The 19357-nt window shown below is 39.6% G+C and overlaps 1 protein-coding gene across 7 annotated transcripts in view; it reads left to right on the plus strand.

The window, feature by feature from the left end:
* Positions 1-18885, plus strand: part of CCDC148 (coiled-coil domain containing 148) — a 265676-nt gene extending 246791 nt beyond the window's left edge. For all 7 annotated transcript variants that reach the window (XM_032638642.1, XM_032638644.1, XM_032638643.1 and 4 more), the window contains 3 exons: positions 11456-11573; positions 13660-13800; positions 17549-18885. In XM_032638642.1, coding sequence (XP_032494533.1) covers positions 11456-11573; positions 13660-13800; positions 17549-17695 — 406 coding nt within the window. In that variant the 3' untranslated portion in view covers positions 17696-18885. The remainder of the gene's footprint in view (positions 1-11455; positions 11574-13659; positions 13801-17548) is intronic.
* Positions 18886-19357: the final 472 nt, after the last annotated feature.

Genomic DNA, 19357 nt, shown 5'->3' on the forward strand with positions numbered 1-19357 from the left:
ATAATGCATACCACTGTATCATAATAAATATTTTGAGAGATCCTACTATAAAGAAACTTATTTCACTTTATCTTAGTTTTCCGCAAACTTACTGGAACATCCAACACATTTTTGATGGCACACATGTTAACACCCTGTGGGATCTTAACATTCCACGGGCCATCAGTTTGGGAAATGAACTGATTACCACTTGGAACAGCTCTGTATGTGCTCCACTGTTAGAGTAAAAAAAGTAAGTGTTCCCTTATAAATAGAAGATATGTTTATTAGTCAGGATTCCTCAGAAGCAACTGAGAGAAACCTAACTCAAACTAGCTTAGGCAGAAAAGAGAATGGATTGATTCACATGAATGGAAATCCAGAAGTGGGTCTTGCCTTGGGGACTCAAATGGCATCTTCAGGTTCCTCTCACTCTCTACTTATTTACTCTGTACCTGTTTGCACATTGAAACGGACTTGCTCATGTGTCTGGGCTTGGGGAGGCAGAAGGAGAGGGAGGCATGGCTACAGGCAGCTCCAGGGTTAATCACATGATTCAAGGTTAGTAACTTCAGAGAGAAGAGAAAACTTTTCTTCTTCAATATCCATATATAAATCCCCAGGGAAAGATTCCCGTTGGCTCAGCTGAATTCACGTGCTCACTGAGGGCCAATCACTGTGGTCCTATTTGTAATATACTACTATAACCATATCTGGTCACATGTAAACCCCTAATACGAGGAAAGGTGGGGGGATTCTTGATTACAGGCTTCAACAGACCTACGTAGAATGTGGTGAGGCAGTTTGAAGGGGATTGGTGTTACTAGGTTGATGCTAGAGGGTAAAAAAACAACAGATGTTTACCAGTGTGGTCTAATTATTAAAATCTAATTTGGCCATAATAGGCAGTAGCCCTATACAATTACTATCAGAAAGCAGGGATTAAAAAAAATCAACTCTTGTAATATTAAAGTCATTATTTTTGGAAGATATCTCCTATTTGTAAAATGGTTTATAGCTAGTAATCCCAAATGTTGTGTGCCCAGTCAGTTGTTTAAGCACATAAAAAATTTTCTTGGTTCCAAGAAGTTATATTGCTCAAAGTTATACATTTTATGATTTTTAAGTGGCTGAAGTGACTAACTGTACTATAAATATTTCAGGCTAAAATTGTTGCAGCCATGTTATAAGGTATTAAACATTGGGAACATAAGTCTCAGCCTTTGGATTAGAGCGAACCCAAAATAATCGGCTAGGCAGAATCTTGGCCCTGTCCATGGTACCCATGGTGCCACGGTGGTTCATTTCTAAGAGGATCTGGGGAGAAATTCCAGACTTCTACTTAGCCGTGTGTCATTAGGTTTGTTCCTAAGTTTTCATAAAAGGATGTCAACACTATACCAAGCTCAGATGCCCATTAAGACAGAAGCTGTGCATTTAACTATCACTGTAATATAGTTACATTTGAGGGATTTAACTGAAGTCAATCCTGAAATTACATAGAGAAGAAATAAAAGATCAAAGGATTTGGGGCTTTGAAGGAGTTGGAAGCTGCAGCTATTCATGCCTTGATTGTAGCTGAAGTCATATTTCCCAGACAATGTTTTTAAATTGTGGATTTAAAAAGAGGATTTGTGTTGGAAACTTGGGTGGACAGATGAGGAGGAGCCAGTAAAACATGAGGAAAAGCAGTCAGAAATAGGATGTGCATTCATGAAGGAGGTGGTCATCAGTACCAGGCCATTGTTAGGTCAAGTCAGAGGAGCTTTAAAAGGAGGCTCTGAGTTTACAATTTGGAGGCATTAGTGAGAGCAGTTTCCACAGAGTGGAAAGGTCAGAGGCCAGACTGCAGGGGGTTTTGTACTAAATCAGACTGAAAGAATTAGAGACAAAATATGGCTACTCCATTTAAGAAATTTTGCCAGGAAGGGAAAAAGAGGACGGTAGCTGAAAAGAGGGAGTTGAGAGATATATATTTTCCCCGTTTGAAGAAGTTTGTATGCAGAAGAAAAGGAACCATGGAGGGGAGAAGGACTGAAGAAATAGGAAAGTAAAAGATTTACTTCTGGAGCAAGGACCTAGAGACGACTAGGTTTATGGTATTAAGAGCCCAGGTTCAAGGAGGAAAGGATTGAATAAAGATGAGTCTTGACAAGATTGGAAGTGAACAAAGCATGGTAGGGAAAGTGAACGCTTACGGCCTTTTCTTTCAGTAAAGTAGGAGGTGAGGTTCTCTGCTGAGAGGAAGACTGTCAAGCAGCTGAGGTAAATAAAATCATTCTGGAGGAGTGTTAAATGTCTAGGTAGGTTCAAACCTCACAAATATACAATAAATTCAATAAAGAATGAGGGTTGGAAATTGTCAGAGCAGATGTGGAAAGAAAGAAGACAATAAAAGAATATTAATGATAATGCCTTTGAAGAGATATGCCCATCGATCCAAAGCTGGAGAGAGAATTAAGTAAAATCTGATTGTGCCTCGTAGCCTGGGAGAAAAGGAAGAGGTAGAATGACAGTAAACTTCATGAGGGAAAGACCTAGCCCAGTGCCTGGCACAAAGTTCATAGTTCATAAATATTGTTGAGAAATGGAGAGCCTGATAAGCTAAAGTAGTAGCAGGTTGAGTAGGGTTAAATGAGTGAATGTAAAAAGGATGGGAGGCTGGAAGGCAGTCCATTCCAGAGTTATGCAGCATGCAGCCTTCATCAGTATACGTGGTAACCCTAGAGATTGGAGTCAGAACAGAATCCTCAGTGTAAATTTTGGCAGGGAAATGGTGTTCCCAGACCAGGTTCGTTTTGCCTGACAGGCAGCAAGAGGCAGCAAGGCAAAACGCTGAGAAGCCAGAGGTGTGCAGCAAACAGAGCGTTTATTAGCTAAGCAGCCAAGTAAGGAGACAGGGGAACAAGTCTCAGAGCCCCCTCCCCAGAGGCATTATTATAAAGAATAAAGCAGCAGGACGGTCTGAGGTGTATGGAGCATGGGGAAAGTTGGTTGGAAAAAGGTGCAGCAATCATCGTTCTGCTCAGGTGTAACTAAGCTACAGGCCTCTGCATGTTCAAAAATGGAGATGCTTAGCAAGATCTGAGGGTGGGGTTTTCAGCTCGCTGACATCAAAAGGTCACCTAGCGGACACTCGTGCATGCTCAGTTGGAGGGTTGGTGGTCCCATCCAGTCTTAACCAGCTCAGCTGAGCTAGACACAGCTGACTCCTAGTTCCCAGAAAGCAACTCAGGTAAACATCTTATTGTACAGGCTCCGTGCAGCTTGGAGAACATGCAAGTCTTAAAATGACCTTGATTAGTGAAAGCAGGTGAAATGGATTTGAAAATGATTACCCACAGTTTCAATAGGTGATGCCAAGCTCCAAGTTTGGTCTAAGGAGTGGGCTGTTGAAGCAGGGGAGAAGCAAATGCTGCTGGGGAATCAAGGAACTGTAAGAGTGGAGTTGTGAATAACCCTCAGGAAATGTCGGGCAGTGACCTGGGAAGCCAGTAGTTGATCCCAAGAACCCTATTAGAAAGAGGATGGTCTAACCCAAGTCAATGGATAAAACTTTTTTGGAATTGTTGGAGAGCCAGGAAAATGCTAGCCTTCTTCCCTCACCATTGTAAAAGGGTAACAATGGAAGTAGGATCACCTGGGAAGCACTGGTTTTCAGTTAAGGGAAACATTTGAAAGGAGCAGCCAAGAGTCAGTGAGATGGGGCTGCATGCTCCAGTGGAGGGAGTTTTTATCACTAACTTTGTTTAGAGTTGCTGACGCATGGTGATTAAAAAGAAAAAAGAAGACAGGCTTTTATTATTGCTTTTAATTCCCGATAGACAATGCATCTTTTATTTCTTGTACCCTACTTGAAATGCTATTGGAAAGGAGTGTTCTAGGAAATTTTTGAGGCTATGTGAGGGTATAAAAGGATTACTGAAAACTAGATGGAAAGGGTTAGGAGTAGTTCGAAAAGAGGAGGATAAATGTGGCAGAAATGTCTTTCTGCACTACTTGAGGCAAGGGGCTAATACGATATTTGCCACATTCTTTCAGTAACCATCTCCTCACATCTTGTCCTATATTCTGGATTCCCAGGTTTAAGTCCTTCTTTCACAGCTGTTTATATCGCTGCATTTCTAACTCAGGTGAACTCAGATGGCTAGGTTGGAACTGATTACAACGAACAGGAAAATGTACATGACTCTTATTTATGGGTTTTCACTTCCAGCATGAAAAATATTTACCCCCCTGGAGTTGCAAGAACTATTCCCAAGGGAAGTGGCTCATAGCGGAAATGCTTTCAAGTTGTTTCTTCCTTTTTTGATTTTACTGAATAGACCCTTTAAATATCACCAGGAGTCTGAGGTTTTCAACCGTCATCAGGATACACCAGTGTTTGTCTCCTGGAGGGAAGAAGGAGGTTCAGTAACAGCCGTTGTTTGCAACTGCCCGTCACTGACACTGACCCAAGCCGGGGGCGGACCACTGCCACTGAGGGAACCTGTCATCCATGTGTGTTAGGGTCATGGGGGTGGGATGGGGTTGAAAGATTCTGCTCTTTTTTAAAATTGAAGGACCCTTAATTTACAATGTTGTGTTAGTTTCTGGTGTACACCAAAGTGATTCAGTCATACATATACATAAACATTCTTTTTCATATTCTTTTCCATTACGGTTTATCACAGGATATTGAATATAGTTCCCTGTGCTATACAGTAGGATCTTGTTGTTTATTCATTCTCTATATAATGGTTTGCATCTGCTAATCCCAAACTCCCAATCCAACACTCCCCCATCCTCACCCCTGCTTGGAAACCACAAGCCTGTTCTCTGTATCTGTGAGTCTCTTTCTGTTTCATAGATAAAGAACATGTGGTATATATATATATATATATACAGTGGAATATGACATCACTTATATGTGGAATCTAAAATATGACACAAATTAAAGATTCTGCTCTTGAAAGTCAGTAGCATGAAAGCAGGAACTTCTAGTGTGGGTCAATCCTGAGGCATATAACTGTTTAGCACATGCAACCATAAATAAGAAACCCTATCTGGGTAGTAATTTGTATCTAGTTTTGTCTTGTTAACAGTAGGCAGGTAGAGTCCCTCTAATCAAAATATTTGTCTTAGCTGTAGTTCTCAAAGTGTGGTCCCCAGACCAGCAGAACCAGCATCACCTGGAAACTTCTTAGAAATGCAGATTTTCAGACCCCGCCTCACTGCTTCTGGATCAGAAACTCTGGAGGCAATCAAGCAATCTGTACTTCAACAAGCCCTCCAGGTGATCCTGACATTAGCGCAAATTAGGGACCCAAGGGGCCAGGTGGTGCTGCACTCAGACCAGACTGCTCATTAGAATCACCTGGGTAACTTTTAACAAAATACCAATGCTGGAGCCCCCGAAACCAGACTGTGATGTAATTAGAGTGGTGTGGGGCCCTGGCATCAGAACTTTTTCTAAGTTCAGATAATTCCAATGATAGTCACAGTTGAGAACTGTCGCTTTAGAGCAATGTAAGAAGGAGCTCTTTAATTCAGGACTTTGTGATAAATTCAAAAATAATTTATTAAAACAATTTAATGTATTTTACTAGGATGTTAATTTAAGTATGCTTATATAGAATAACCCACAAATAACGTAAGATTTAAGAGGGGGGATCTTGTCTGGTTTTTATTTTTCACTATTGTTATCCTGAGCACCTGGGGCAGTGCTTGGCACATAGTAAGTGCTCAAGTAACTCTGTTGACTAATTGAATTAATCAATTAAAGACTGGAGTTCCAATAGGAACTTGCCTTTACACGGCACAAAGGAACCAGTAAGCGCTCTGAGCCAGAAGAATAGTATCTTTTTCTGGGGCTGGCGTGAGTTCATCTCCTTGTGGTTTTGCGGGTTCTCTGTGAATCCTCTTTGTTCTTGTCCCATGCTGATCTGTACCAGGATGTCACTGCTTTGTATCAGGATTCACATTACATTTGCAGGAACTGGTCTCTGCTTAGGCCCTTAGCCAGAACACCCACCGAGTCGAGTCTCATCACCCAGATGGTTAGAGGCGCGATACCGGCACTGGTTATGTTATCTCCCTTCTTTTCTCTGGGCTGGCTTCTCCACCTCCTCTCCCCCAGACCTCCACCTTTGGACAGGTGCTGCCACCTGGCCTGCCTATGTTTTGATCTGCGCACTCTTCCCTGTTGGAGTTCCCTAGAGCTCACGGAGGGGTTCTCTTTGCTTGGTGGGCAAAACTTTCTGAGTGGGGTTTAAGCCAAAACTGGATTTCCCAGCAGGCAGAAACAGGTTCAACATGCTGCTGCTGCTGCTGCTCAAACCCCTGTGGCAATAGCACCTCCAGTGCGTGCCTGTTAAAGATTTCTTGTTCAATGTTGAGTAAGCCACATCACCTAAAAATGAAGTAGCAGATTTGTTTAGAAACTGCCTCTAATTCAGTAGGGCAAATTACTTCCCTGAAACATTTTTGATGGGAGTTCCATACTGGTTAGAGTAATCTAATTAAGATGTGTTGTTAATGCTGTTTTATTTACTGCTTAAGTTTTAAAAAAAAACAAACAAAAACTGTAGAACCTCCCACTACCAGCAATTATTCTGAAGTCTTTTTTCCCCTCTTGTTTGCTGTAGCTTCCTTTTAGACTGAAGTTACCTGTGTCTCCAGATAGGAGGGAGGTCAAGATTTTGTACTTAATATTTTGCCCAGTTCTTACTGAAGTTTCACTAAAGCAAAGGGAGGCTGTTACTGAAGTTCATGGTGTTTCCAAACCATTTGCATTTGTATACTCATCTCTTAGAGTGCAATACACACATAAAAATTATCCAAAAATTCTCCATTTCTACATGAAAGCTTCTTGTCCCTTCAACTACACTCAGGTCCAGAGGCTTAAACAAAATCCTTTTCAGATTATTGTTAATGCTGTGCCTGATTCTGCAGCAGCTGTTGCTTTTGAACAGTATGATGCTTTTCCTCCCCCAAGAGGGGTGGAAAAGGCCTCCTCTGCCGCACTCTCAACCTTCGTCAACTCAAGGAGCATAAAACAGACTGAGAGAAGAACCTAGGATTCCTGTTTGGGAATTCAGTGCAGAGCTTAAAGACTATTGAGTTTTGCCACTTCCTGACATTGACTTTCATAGCAACAGTTTAATTTGGAGAAAAGCTGCTACCTCAAATGGCTGAAGGTATTTATGTGGAAAATTTTCCAAATGATTGACTTTACTGTGTTGCTATTTTCTTTCCCCATGAATATGTGAGTATTTGGCTTTCTCCCAGGAGTTTTTCTGCATCACTTCTCTTTAGACATTTTTCTATCCAGACTGGGAAAAGAAAGATGCACCAAGAGCTTCCCCCTTTACAGTGAATTATTATTTGAGTTTAAACGATAACATCTCTAAGAATGAAGAATTTGAGTGTGTCTGTTTCCTGAAATCTTCCCTTGGCCAATCTTCATGGTAGTCAGAGTCATCTTGATCATCACTTTGGAGCCAATGCAACTGTGATCAGCTTCCTCGAGCACTGCCCTGCCTCTCTCCTCCCCGTTGGCATCAGTCTTACTGAAGGGGTTGTCTCTGGTCCCTCTTACTTCCTTATCTCCCGCTAATTCTTCAGCCACCTCTCTAAAGCCGAGGTCGCCGATGGCTCCCTGTTATTTAATCCAATGATTATCTGATATTATAACTGATTTGTAGCATGTGACATTGCTGTTCCCATCTTCCTTTGCTTCTTTGCCACCATTTCTCCTCATTCTCTTAGTTTCCTCCTCTTCTGCCCCTTTCTTAAAGGTTGCTTCCTTGGGTTGTAGCAGAGTGGGGAAATTAAACTGATAATATCCCCCACCTTTTGAAAAGAAATTAAACTTCTAAATAAATGAATAAATATATATGTCTAGAATTGAAACTCTATGAGAGCCGGTTGTTTTGTTTTAATCAGCATGGATCACCCACCCTAGAACGGTGCTTGGCACAGAGTAGGCACCCAGCCAACGAATGAATGAATGATATAAAATTTATAAATACTGAAAATATATATAGAAAAGAAGGGAAAAAAGTTGTTTCCTTGGGAACCAATGCAAGGCCTGCCTCTCTTCTTACTCTACAGTCTCTTCCTGGCTGGTGCCATCTGTCCCTCGGACTCAATCCCATGCCATTGATAAAGATCCCCATCCACTTCTCCAGCCCAGATCTTATGACAGCAGATCTATGTCTAAACTGAACCTGATTCCTTCTCTTCCTGGTTTCTCTAAGTCCCCAGTTTTAGTGAGGGATGCCATTGTTCATCATGCAAGACAGAAACCTTAACTTCCTCTCCCCTCTTCCCATAAAAAACACTAACGATTCCTACTTATTCTATTTTCTACATAAATTTTAAATACATGTCTTCTCCCTAACTCCTACCAGCACCCCTCCCTCTGCCCTAATTCAGGAAACCATCAACTTGCATCTGGGTAATTCTCTCTGGTCTTGCTTCCTTGCAATCCATCTTCCATATTATAGGAGAGAGCTGTCTGATCCCATTGCCCTGATCAAAGCCCTCATGCTTGCAAAGCCCCCGCCGTCTGGCCTCTCTTGCCTCCCCAGCCTCAGCTCTTAGCACTCCTCACCTTACATTTTTCATTTTTGGTCATTCCAAATATATTTCAGTTCTTCAAAAGTACCGTGCTCTTCCACCTTCTGGGCCTTCATATTGCCATTTCTTTTTTTCTACCTAGAACATTCTTTCTATTCTCTCCCCATCTGGAGAATTCCTGCTCCCTTTTTAGATCTGAAATTCAGACCACTTCCTGTTGGATGCTCCCCTGAATGCCCCAAGTCTGGCAAAGGTACCTCTCCCATGACCTCTGCCCCATTGTCCCATCAGAGCAAGAGTCCCCCTGTGTCATAATTGCCTGGGTCTTTGTATCGGCATTATATGGTCACTTCTGTGAGGACAGGAGTGTGTCTCCTGTGTTGAAATCGTATCTCCAGTGCTTAGCACAGTGATGGATGCAGAGAGGTGCTCAAATTTTTGTTGAAGCAATGAGTGAGCCTCAAAGTAAAGCATGAGCCAACTTTCTTTATCACACAGCCTCAAATGCCTCACTCTGCAACCTCTTCCTCACTAGTCAAGCTCCTCCAAATAAAACAACTATTACTTTCCCACAAAGCAGCCAAAACTTCGCTGCAGACAAAGCAACCTATACATCCAGAGGAAGAGAAACTTTTCAAAAGTTCTGAGAATTAACATATGGTAATTGTCAAGTCCCAGGGTGTCTTTTAATTGAACCTTCACAGTAGTTCACTTAGCTTGTACTCAGTGCTTAAACTGAGTAGAACCTCATTAGGGAGGTTGTGTCATGCCTTAGTGAACCTGGAGGGAAAGAGAAATAGAGCTTTCCATGACAGGGAGGCGGCAAAGAAGGGGAGCAATCTGGTCTTCAGATTCTTTAATCCATGTAGCTGACTGTACTGACTCCTGAAATGGGAGATGATGGCGGAGAACAGCCACAGCCATCAAGTGAGGCTAGGATCTTCCTTCCAAACCCCATTCGGGGTTTTGTCCTCGAAAAGCATCTGCTGCCTGCTTCCCTCCTCTCCTTTCCCAGAGCACCTTCTTCAGTGCCAGCCTCAGGAGCAACCTGATTTTAAAGAGGGTTTCCTCCCCAGGAGCAAATCATTGAGGGAACCATGTAACTACCAGGTTCAGCCCTCCAGTGCTTTTCTTGGCCTCTCTGTCACTGCTCATCCACTTTCTCTGTTCTAGCCACCATGAACCCTTTCCTGCTCAGGGCTGTGACGAGGTGGGCAAGTGAGGCCCCCGGGGATGCAAAACTGAAGAAGTCGCCCACTCTTGGATGCCAGCGCTGCACGTGCAGGAGCCTGAATGCGAGTGCCTCCCTGGACTCACCCCCATTCCGGCTCCTGCTCTGTCCCACCTTGGCCACCGTGTCTCCTGGCCTCTGCAAATTCTAGTCCTCCAGACCCAGCTCAGACGCTGCCTCCTCTAAAGAGCTCTTGCTGAAGTTCACCAGTCTCTCTCACAGCCCAGCAAGTAGTCATCGCACCTTCCTCTGAATTCTCAGTAGACCTTATTTATACCTCTCTGAAGACACTGTATACCTTGTTTAGTTCTTGGGCTTGTCTGTGTCTCTGTTAAACTACAAACTGTTTAAGAACAGACATTTTCTCAGTGTGCTTTCAATATCTAGCACAGGGTTTGGCACACATAAGTCAGTGAGGTGAGTGGGGTTGTCAGGAAGAGAAGAGAGAAGAGCATAGTGGTTAGTTGCGTGGAGGCGAGAGGGTGAGGAGTAGGCATGGGCCCTGGGGCCAGTCTGCCTGGGTTTGACCTCAGGCTCTGCCATTTACTGGGTGTGAGAGCTTGGACAATTTACGTCACTTGTCTATGCCTCCATTTCTTTATCTTTAAAATGGGATCAATAGTGATACCCTAACGTGGGATCAATAGTGGTACCCCAACATGTGATGTCTAATTGAGCTAAAAGAGGTAAAGCCCTTAGCACAAGACTTGGTGCCTAGTGAACACCTCAGTAAATGTCGGGATTCAGAATAAAAAAGGGTCTAGCGAAGGGATATCCATGGAAAATGCAGGTGTGCGTTCTAAGGGTAAAGCACAGTTGTGACTGATGCCATAGAGGAAGTTAAATCTAAACCGTTAATGATAGAAGACAGAGGCAACGGCCATCTACTCCCTCGAGAACCCAGGTGCCTACTGTTTTTGAAAAGACAAATCTTATCTCTACAAAGAAGATGGTTAGGGAGGCTGCCTGAAAAGGCAGCCGAGGAGACCCAAATGAACCTGGGAGTATTAAAACAGATATTTAAATATGCCGTTTTAATATCTGCTGTTAAGGGGGATGGAAACAGAATGCTAAGGGAAAGTCATGTTTTTGCTGCCATCTACAGTCAAAGTGCAGTTTTCAAAGTTTCTTAATACACACACACACACACACACACACACACACACACACACACATAGTTATGAATAACAGTATAGAGTTTGGTTTAAAGTCTAGTAATTGAGATACTTTGGGCATATTATTCTAGTATTTTATTTACCAGTGTTTCTAAAATTATGTATATTTAATCAGTAATATAGCCTTTTTAACATCTCAAATTGTGTTAGAACTTATCAGAAGACGGCTGGAATAAGAGTGAGGCTTTTATCTGTCGGGTTGGATTAGCTGCAGCTGTGGCAGATGACATTTCATACAAAGATTTTAATGAAGAAAGAGATAGATTTGATTTTACCCCATGTTTTCCTGCCCCATGACCTGCAGTTCTATGATTGTTATTAGAATTATTATAAATTGTATTTTATACAAGCATCCTTTATTGTTCTGATATGAGAAATCAACCAAAAGCAAGTAAAAACAGTATGACAGTGATGTCACTTATGAGTTGCCTTCTGTCCCTATGCACCCATCCACGTAATCTCCATTATCATGATGTTTTCCTAACTTTCCTGTGCATTATTTTTAAAGGGTTAAATATAGACGAGAGTTATTGGAAAAGCGTTTGATGGAGAAAAAAGAAGTGACCCTTCAAGAAGCACTTGAAGAAGCAGAGAGAGAGAAGCGAATAGAAGCCCTGAGGAAACAGGTGCTTTTAATTTGGAAAATTTCATGGGTGGTTTAAAAAAATGTTTCTAAGTGCTCTTAATAACATTATTACTAGGGCTTAGTTCATGACATCTGCTATATAAAATGTAACTTTCCCAAATTGGGACACTGGTCTTCATTGCTGGGAGCAATTAGATTTATGTTGAACCATTTCCAGTTTCTTAGTGTATTAAAAGAATTTTATCAGCACCTTTAAAATAGCTCTCCCAAGATTTAAATGCATCCATATTACCTCTAGTTTATAAGCTGAATAGTATCCATGTACAGCAATGAAACTCTGCATCTAGCCGAAGGATTTTACTCTCCTCGAAAAAATGTGGTGGAGATTGAGCAAAATAATCCTCCCTAGGGTAGGAACCTCTGTTTGGAAACATCCCACAGTCAACAAACAGGTTAAAAACCACTTTATGAAAATACTGTTTTTGTGGAGAAATAAAAGTCTCCCATTGCTTTGGCTCGTAAAAGTAGGCAAAAGTTCCGAAGGTAGTAGTCGGCAAGAGCAAGAATTTAAGACCTTGGGAAATGTAATAAAATTGTTTTACTTGGTAATTTTTCATAGTTTTTAACCTGAAAGTGATTAGCTCAACTCACAAGCTCTAAAGTCTTCATTGACACCATTTCCCAGCTGATAGGAAATGACTGTCTGGTTTCTCTTCTCTGTCAGTGAAGGCAGTATAGAATCTTGGGTAAGAACTTGGCCTCTGGTGTCCTTCAAAACTGGTACAACCTGGTTCACTACTTACTGACAGAGAAAACTTAGGTCTTTTAACCTCCCTAAGCTTCATTTCTTCCTTTGAAAAATGGGAATCATAATAATAGTACCTACTTCACAAGTTTGTAGTAATGTGCATTCACATTACTCTTCTAAATGCTTTTAGCTTTTAGGTTTTACCTCATTTAATCTCTACCACAACCCTATGATGTAGGAATTATTATTATTCCTACTTCATAGAAAACTGAGGAGGCCCAGAGGGTCCCCAAAGTCACATAGCTAGTAAATGTCAAACTGGATTCAAACCAAGGAAGTCTAGTTAAAGGAAATATTTAGTAAAGAGGAAGTGTAAATGCATACAACTATTATATCATCTTTTATAAAATAGATTATAGAAATATATTCCTATACTTTGAATTTAAGTCCTGGTCATCTTAGATTCAACAAAATTTAAATTATTCAATCATTAGCAAATAGTGATATACCATGGTCTTCGGGAGACAAAACTTAATGTCACTCTTACTAAACACATTCTTGTTCAAAATACAATTTTGATAACTAGAGTCCATATGATTAGGATTCTTTCCATCTGTGAGCCCTTTGAAAGAGGAAATATCTGTGCCCGTTATCTGTAATCAGTGTTTAGAACTACAGTAAAAGACATTTTGGCTAGGAAACCTATAATAATTAAAGTATGTTCAACCCCCAGTTATGTCATTACAATTTCTAAATGGCATTAAAAATGCCATTTTCTTAATGCTAATTCTTGACTTTAGGAATTAACAGGCAGGTGTTATTAATGGTGCATATAATTTACAAAATTAGTGGCTTCTTTTCATTAGGATACAGGTTTGAACAATTTCAATTATCATAAAGGACAAGGGCATTTGGGTTGAAACGACTCTGCAGTTTTTCACTGGAAGGGGAAACAATGGTTTTTAACAGTCCCTGGAAATCTAGTTGCCTGGTACAATGAAAACTCACCCGTCTTGCTGAATAATGCCAACACACATGACTTTACCCATAAATGACATGCTCTAGATTCAGCTTAATCAGATTAAACTTTCTAGAAAGCTTCATGGGGTTGTTACCATGGCCGTAGATTGCTAGTGGTTAAAAATTAATGTTTTCTACTTTTGGTTACTTTCAAGGTGGTTGAATATGTGGGTTTTCTATATAAAATTTCCCTTGACTTTGGATGAAAAAGAAATTTTTATCTAAATTTAATCATAACTGTAATTATGTAATCTTTAATAAAATTTCTTAACTTTAATGGACATTATCATTAATAATGTTGCCCAGAAGCATTTTGCTTGTATCTTGTTCCAAGTAGCCATGCTTTTTCTTCTTTTAGGTTGCTATTGTCGCTCAATTTGATCCTGTTAGAATGATGTCAGACACAGTGGCATCAAAAGCGAGGATGGGTATTGGAATCGAAGAAGAATTTATTCTTCAAAAGCCACTCTTCACATTGAATACATACAATGAACAGCAGGTAATTATGGAAATTAGCACAACTGATGCAAAAGCCGTGATGATAAGAATTGTAGAAGTGTGTGTTTTGGGTTACAAATTATTTTCAATATTTACATTTAAATACCATCCATATTAGCATAATTTTTATTCCTAAGTGAGAGCACATAATTACTGAATAATTCTTAATATAAAATAGTTGATAGGTGACCATAGAACAAAACACTTTATGTAAAAATGTTATGTCATTGAAAATTATTTTAATCTAAAAAATAATTTTATAAAATTTTAAAGTTTTGTTAATACTGTATTTTGTTTAAATATTTATCATATTCAGAATTTTTTAATGCATAACATAAATCCTATTAAAGAAACAACTAATGATACTGATAAGACAAAGCAGAGGGAAGCTTTCTGAAATTAAAATGAACAGAAAATAATGTATCAGAGCTAATGATGAAACATTTGCTGTGGGAAAAGGTATTAAGAGGTTATTTAACTGTTTCTAGGAACTTCTGAATCATTTTAATCTGTTTCTATAGCTGAGAAAAGATTTTTAAAAGTTTTTTAGATGGATGGATGGAAGAGAAGGAGCCAGGACATATGAATGAATGGATATCACTGAAGTTAAGGGAGAAAGTAGTTGTTAACTTTACAAATCTAAGAAAAGCTAAATGCTTATTTAATTATTTAAAAAGCAGGAAACTTCATCCATTCACTCACTGACAAATAAATCGAGTGTGCCTCATTTATGCGCTGCATACTTTGCTAGGGAATAAAAAGATGAACAATTCACATATCAATTGGGCAAATATTTATGGAACATATACTGTATCTGGCACTGAGCCTGGTGCCAGGGCTGCATCCTGAGCAAGATAAACTTGTCCTGTGTGGAGGAAGTGAGCAGGGGAGTTGCGTTGGGAAGGAAAGTAGCACGCATGGGAATAACTCCACTAGGGTGAGATTGCCTCCGGCTAAGGGCTGCAGCGTCAAGAGGAAGGGAATGAACGGGCAGCCCTGAATGGGAAGTCAGAGAAATGGAAAAGGGGAAACTAAGCTCCATCTTAGTTGAGGAATTTTGGCAGCAGTGACAGAATTCATTCCAGATAATTTAAGTTAAAAACAAACAACAGCAAAACTGGATTGGGGGGAGGGGTGGGTGTAGGGAGAGGGATTAATTAGAAAATGCACGGGTATTTCCAGAAACCAAAGCAGGGAGGGCAGTTGGGCTTACAAAGAATTGAAGTCAGAAGCTGAAAAGCTTTCAGGTACCTGGGCTGAGGAAATAAGTGCTTCACCAAGCAGAAGAGGGTGACCCTTACCGGTATGTGTTCAGTGTAAGGTACGTGGTAAGGGTGGGTGCTGGGGGATGAGACTGGAGACATAAATTCCGGTCAGACTGTGAAAAGTATAGTAGATCTTACTTGCTAAGACTTTTGACCTTTATCCTGTGAGCAGAGGTGAGACTTTGAAGCAGGTGAATTATATAATCAGCTTTATGTTATAGCAATGTGTCCTGAATGGAAAATTGGTGGAGGTGGAGTCAGGTCCTTTGAAGATGGTGGAGCCCTCATAGAAATGGCATGGAGTGAGGGGAGGGTGGCCTGGCAGGGGCATGGATGGCTCTGGCTGAGAAGAGGAGGGGGATAATGAGTGAGGGTGATTCTAAACTAGGCAGTGAGTGATATTGAGAAGAGCCTGCATTTTGGATTGAAATCCACATCCACTATTTACTGGCTGTGTGAACTTGTGTAAGCTATTAACATCTTTATGTCTTGTTTACTTCATCTGTAAAACAATTTGTAAGGTTCTTGTGAGGATTAGTATAATAAATGTCAATTGCCTAGAATATTATCTGGCACCTAGTAGTAATTCAGTAAATTATAATCATTAGGTGGTGCTGTCATTAATCATATAAGAATTCAGAAGGAAAAGCAGACTTAGGGAGAGAGCATTTATTTTGTTCATATCAGGTTTAGGTTGAAGATGTCTAATACACACTTACAGGAAACTGATGGGCTTCATCTGGGTAGGAGAATTGGGGAAATGGAGGTCAGTACGTGAGGGAGATCTTCATTTCACTTGATGCGTATTGAAAAAAACAGAATTATGAAAACATTTTAAAACTCACAGTTCTGGAGCTGGGGGGAAAAAAGATGAATCCTGGAGATAATGAGGATGTCAACAGCACACAGGTGGAGCATGAATCCTTCAAAGTGGATGAGAGTGACCAGGGAGACTCTTTTGGAGCAAAAGAGGAGAAACCTAGGTCTAAGGCTCAAATACGTTGCTTTTCAGACACAAATCTCAGTGTTATTCCTGACTTATATGCATCGTTGCCCCTAGTCCCTGTATTGATCAGTTGCCAAGTTCTATTGATTCTTCCCTCCATAGTGTTTTGGACAGTTCTCTCTTCCTTGCTACCAGCCAATTTTAGGCATTTATTATTTCATGTCTAGACAATTGTAGTCGATTCTGAAGCACTCTCCCTGCCTCCATCTCTTCTTTCTCTGCCACCTTAAATTTATCTTGAACTTGTAATCAGATGCATCTTCTTATGCAACAGCAATGATTATATTAGTTCCATGCTGAAAACAGAAGCACAACCTCAGTAGCTCCCCAGACTCCTTGGCATAGCCTTCAAGCCTTTAAAATTCAAGTCCCAGTCTTAGAAGTGTCCTTTTTCAGTGTTCCCCAATGGTACCAAGTACTCTACCCAGATTACCCCAATCCCAACTTAACCTATTTCGTCTCTGATTTTGCATGTGCCTTTCTTTCTTGATCTCTCTTCCTCCCCCAGCCCCATCCCCAGCTTTATAGAAGAGTAAGTTGAACTTTAAAGTTAGCTCAAGTTGTCCTCCTTACCTGAGACCATCCTAGTCTCATTGGCACCAGGAGATGTCTCTCCGTATTCTACTACTCTTGGAGCATCTGTCACATGTTGCCACAGACTGTAGTTATCTGGGTACATTTTTTTACCTCTGTTAGTGTAAGAGCTCCTTGAAGGAGGGGTTGCTTTCAATGGCTTATTATCCCATCCTCTAGGGGGACTTCAAGTTCATGTAAAATGTTTCATTAGCTGAAAGCCATACGTGGCCACCTTCTTATCATTGCAAACAGTGTCTGTTGACATTAATATTCATAGAAGGAGGAATAATGTCCAATCAGCTATAAATGAAAAGGGAAATTGAACTACTCATATGTCTATACCCCTTAGAGTCAGATTGATGGAAGCATTTTCTAGTTCTGCTTGAAATAGAAATCTGGCCTTGGAAGAAAAGTTCTATTGATTTTGTTTTTCAAGTAGTGGCCATGTGTTTGAACTTAATTTACATATTCCCAAATGATGGAGAAATTAAAATGTCTGTTTAAAGACAGATTTACAAGGTTGTGGTTTAGGTTTATTTTAATCAATGGTTGTTTATATTTTATAATTACAGCTAACAATAAATAACAAATCAATGATCGTACTGAAAGTAAGCTGCTTTTATCCCATCTTTTAATAATTTTAATGTTTTATTTTGACTAATCTAGTATACAATATTCTGTACATCTTGTGTTGGAAACCACTGATATACTGGAAAGTAATAATGTCAAAAGTTTGGATATTTTCAATAAGTTCAGAATATAGTCACTGTATACACAGAATTTACTGTCATCTAGTCATCTATCCAGTAAAAACAAATTACACGGCTTGGGGAAATACAGAACTAAATGATAAAATTTACTTCAATGAAATGCTATTTATTTAAATCATTTTATTTCTACAGATAATTTCTGACCCTAGACTTCGTTTTGAGTTAGCACTTCGAGAAGCTGGACTTCATAAAACATTTTATGCCAAGGAGATATTACCAAAAATCGGTCCTCAAAAGCCTCCAAGAAAGGATACAGAGTCTACTGTATTCAAAATCTAGAGTTCATCCTCAAATCATGTTATACATAAATAAGATTTTTCTTTGAATACATTTATATGGATAACAATACTGCTTTCTAAAATTTTTTCAAATATCAGACATAGAAATCATAGCATCTGTTACAAACAACTTTTTCTTTTATGATTCTTAGACTTTTATGCACTATTTCCAATATCTTTGTTATGTTTAATAGTACTAAATTCTCCAAAGACTATGGAACTTAATTATGACACATATGGGACATATATTATCATTTAGTAAATTGAATTTTGGAGGTTGCATTATGCCATAAAAAGAGCTCAAAATAACCATTTGCAAAAATTACAGTTTATGTTGCTACTACCTACTAATGTTCATTTCTGCTTGTTATTTCAGAATTTGAGTTTTTTAATTTGGAAGTTTCATTATCATTAATACTTCTATTATTTCTTGATTATTATAAGAGGAGACTCAACCTTTCTCTAAATTTAGAAGCCAATTTGGTATACCATGTTTACTGCAAACCAATCATCCAAACAACTTCATTTTGAAAATTAACCTGTAAGAATAAATTAGAAATTAGAAATAGCATTTCAAGCATAAGGATATCTGTTTTGGCTTGGAAAAATGTATTTGTATGGTTGTTTGGAAGGAATGTTTTAAAATTCAGAATGCTATCAAAATTTCCATGTTATCTATTAAATATCTAGATGATTTTATAGAAAGGAAGTGTATCAAATAAAACTCTAGCCTAATTTTTTACTATTTCTAAACAATCACACAAATACAAGTAGCTGGTGATACACAGCAGGAGGTAGTGTCACTATTTTGAGAACCATGGAGTTGATACTTGTGGTTATGATGAAAATATTAGTTGAGGTTTGGGCAGCAGCCTAGATGCTGGCTATGCCCAGACTCAGACCTTATTAATTTTCTTTGTTTTTTAAAATAGTATTAATAATAGTTATCATTCATTGAGCACAAACTGTGCTCAGTACCCTATATGTACTTTACATATAATGTCTTACTTGACCATCATAACAACCTTATGAGATTGTCATCCGCATTTTACAGATAAGGAAATAGATTCAGGAAGGTAAAGTAATATGCCCTAGATCAGTTGTTTGTCAAACTGTGGGTCATTAAATCAATCTAGTGAGTCCTGACCAGTATTTTTTAAATGACGCAAAATAAAATAAATCTGAAATCCATGTGTGATTTGGGTTTCATCCCCTCTCAGTTCCACAAGAATTTCTCTTGTTTGGTTACCCTCTTTCTCTCCTATGTCTTCAAGTTCTCCTTCAGCATACATATACGCTCAAATAAATTCCACTTAAAAAATCGATTTCCATTAACCCCACATTTTCCCCTAGCCACCAGGCTATTTCTCTGCTCCTCTTCTTAAGTGAACGTCTTGAAAATGTTGCCTCTAGATATTTGGTTTCTTCTCACTTTCTAGTTACGATCACTCGTTCTGAGCTAGCTTTGCCCTCACCCTCCACTGACACTGCTCTTAGCAAGGGCACCAGTGAACTCCATACTGACAAATTTGATGACCATTTTCAGTCTTCATCTTACTGACTTCATGGCAGCCTTTAACTCTGTTGACAACCACCCCATCTTGGAACATGTTCTTCTCTTGGCTTCTGTGACACCAGTCTGCTTTACCTCCTGTTTCTTTAG

This window comes from Phocoena sinus, chromosome 7 (genome assembly GCF_008692025.1).
Source record: "Phocoena sinus isolate mPhoSin1 chromosome 7, mPhoSin1.pri, whole genome shotgun sequence".
Taxonomy (NCBI): Eukaryota; Metazoa; Chordata; class Mammalia; order Artiodactyla; family Phocoenidae; genus Phocoena; species Phocoena sinus.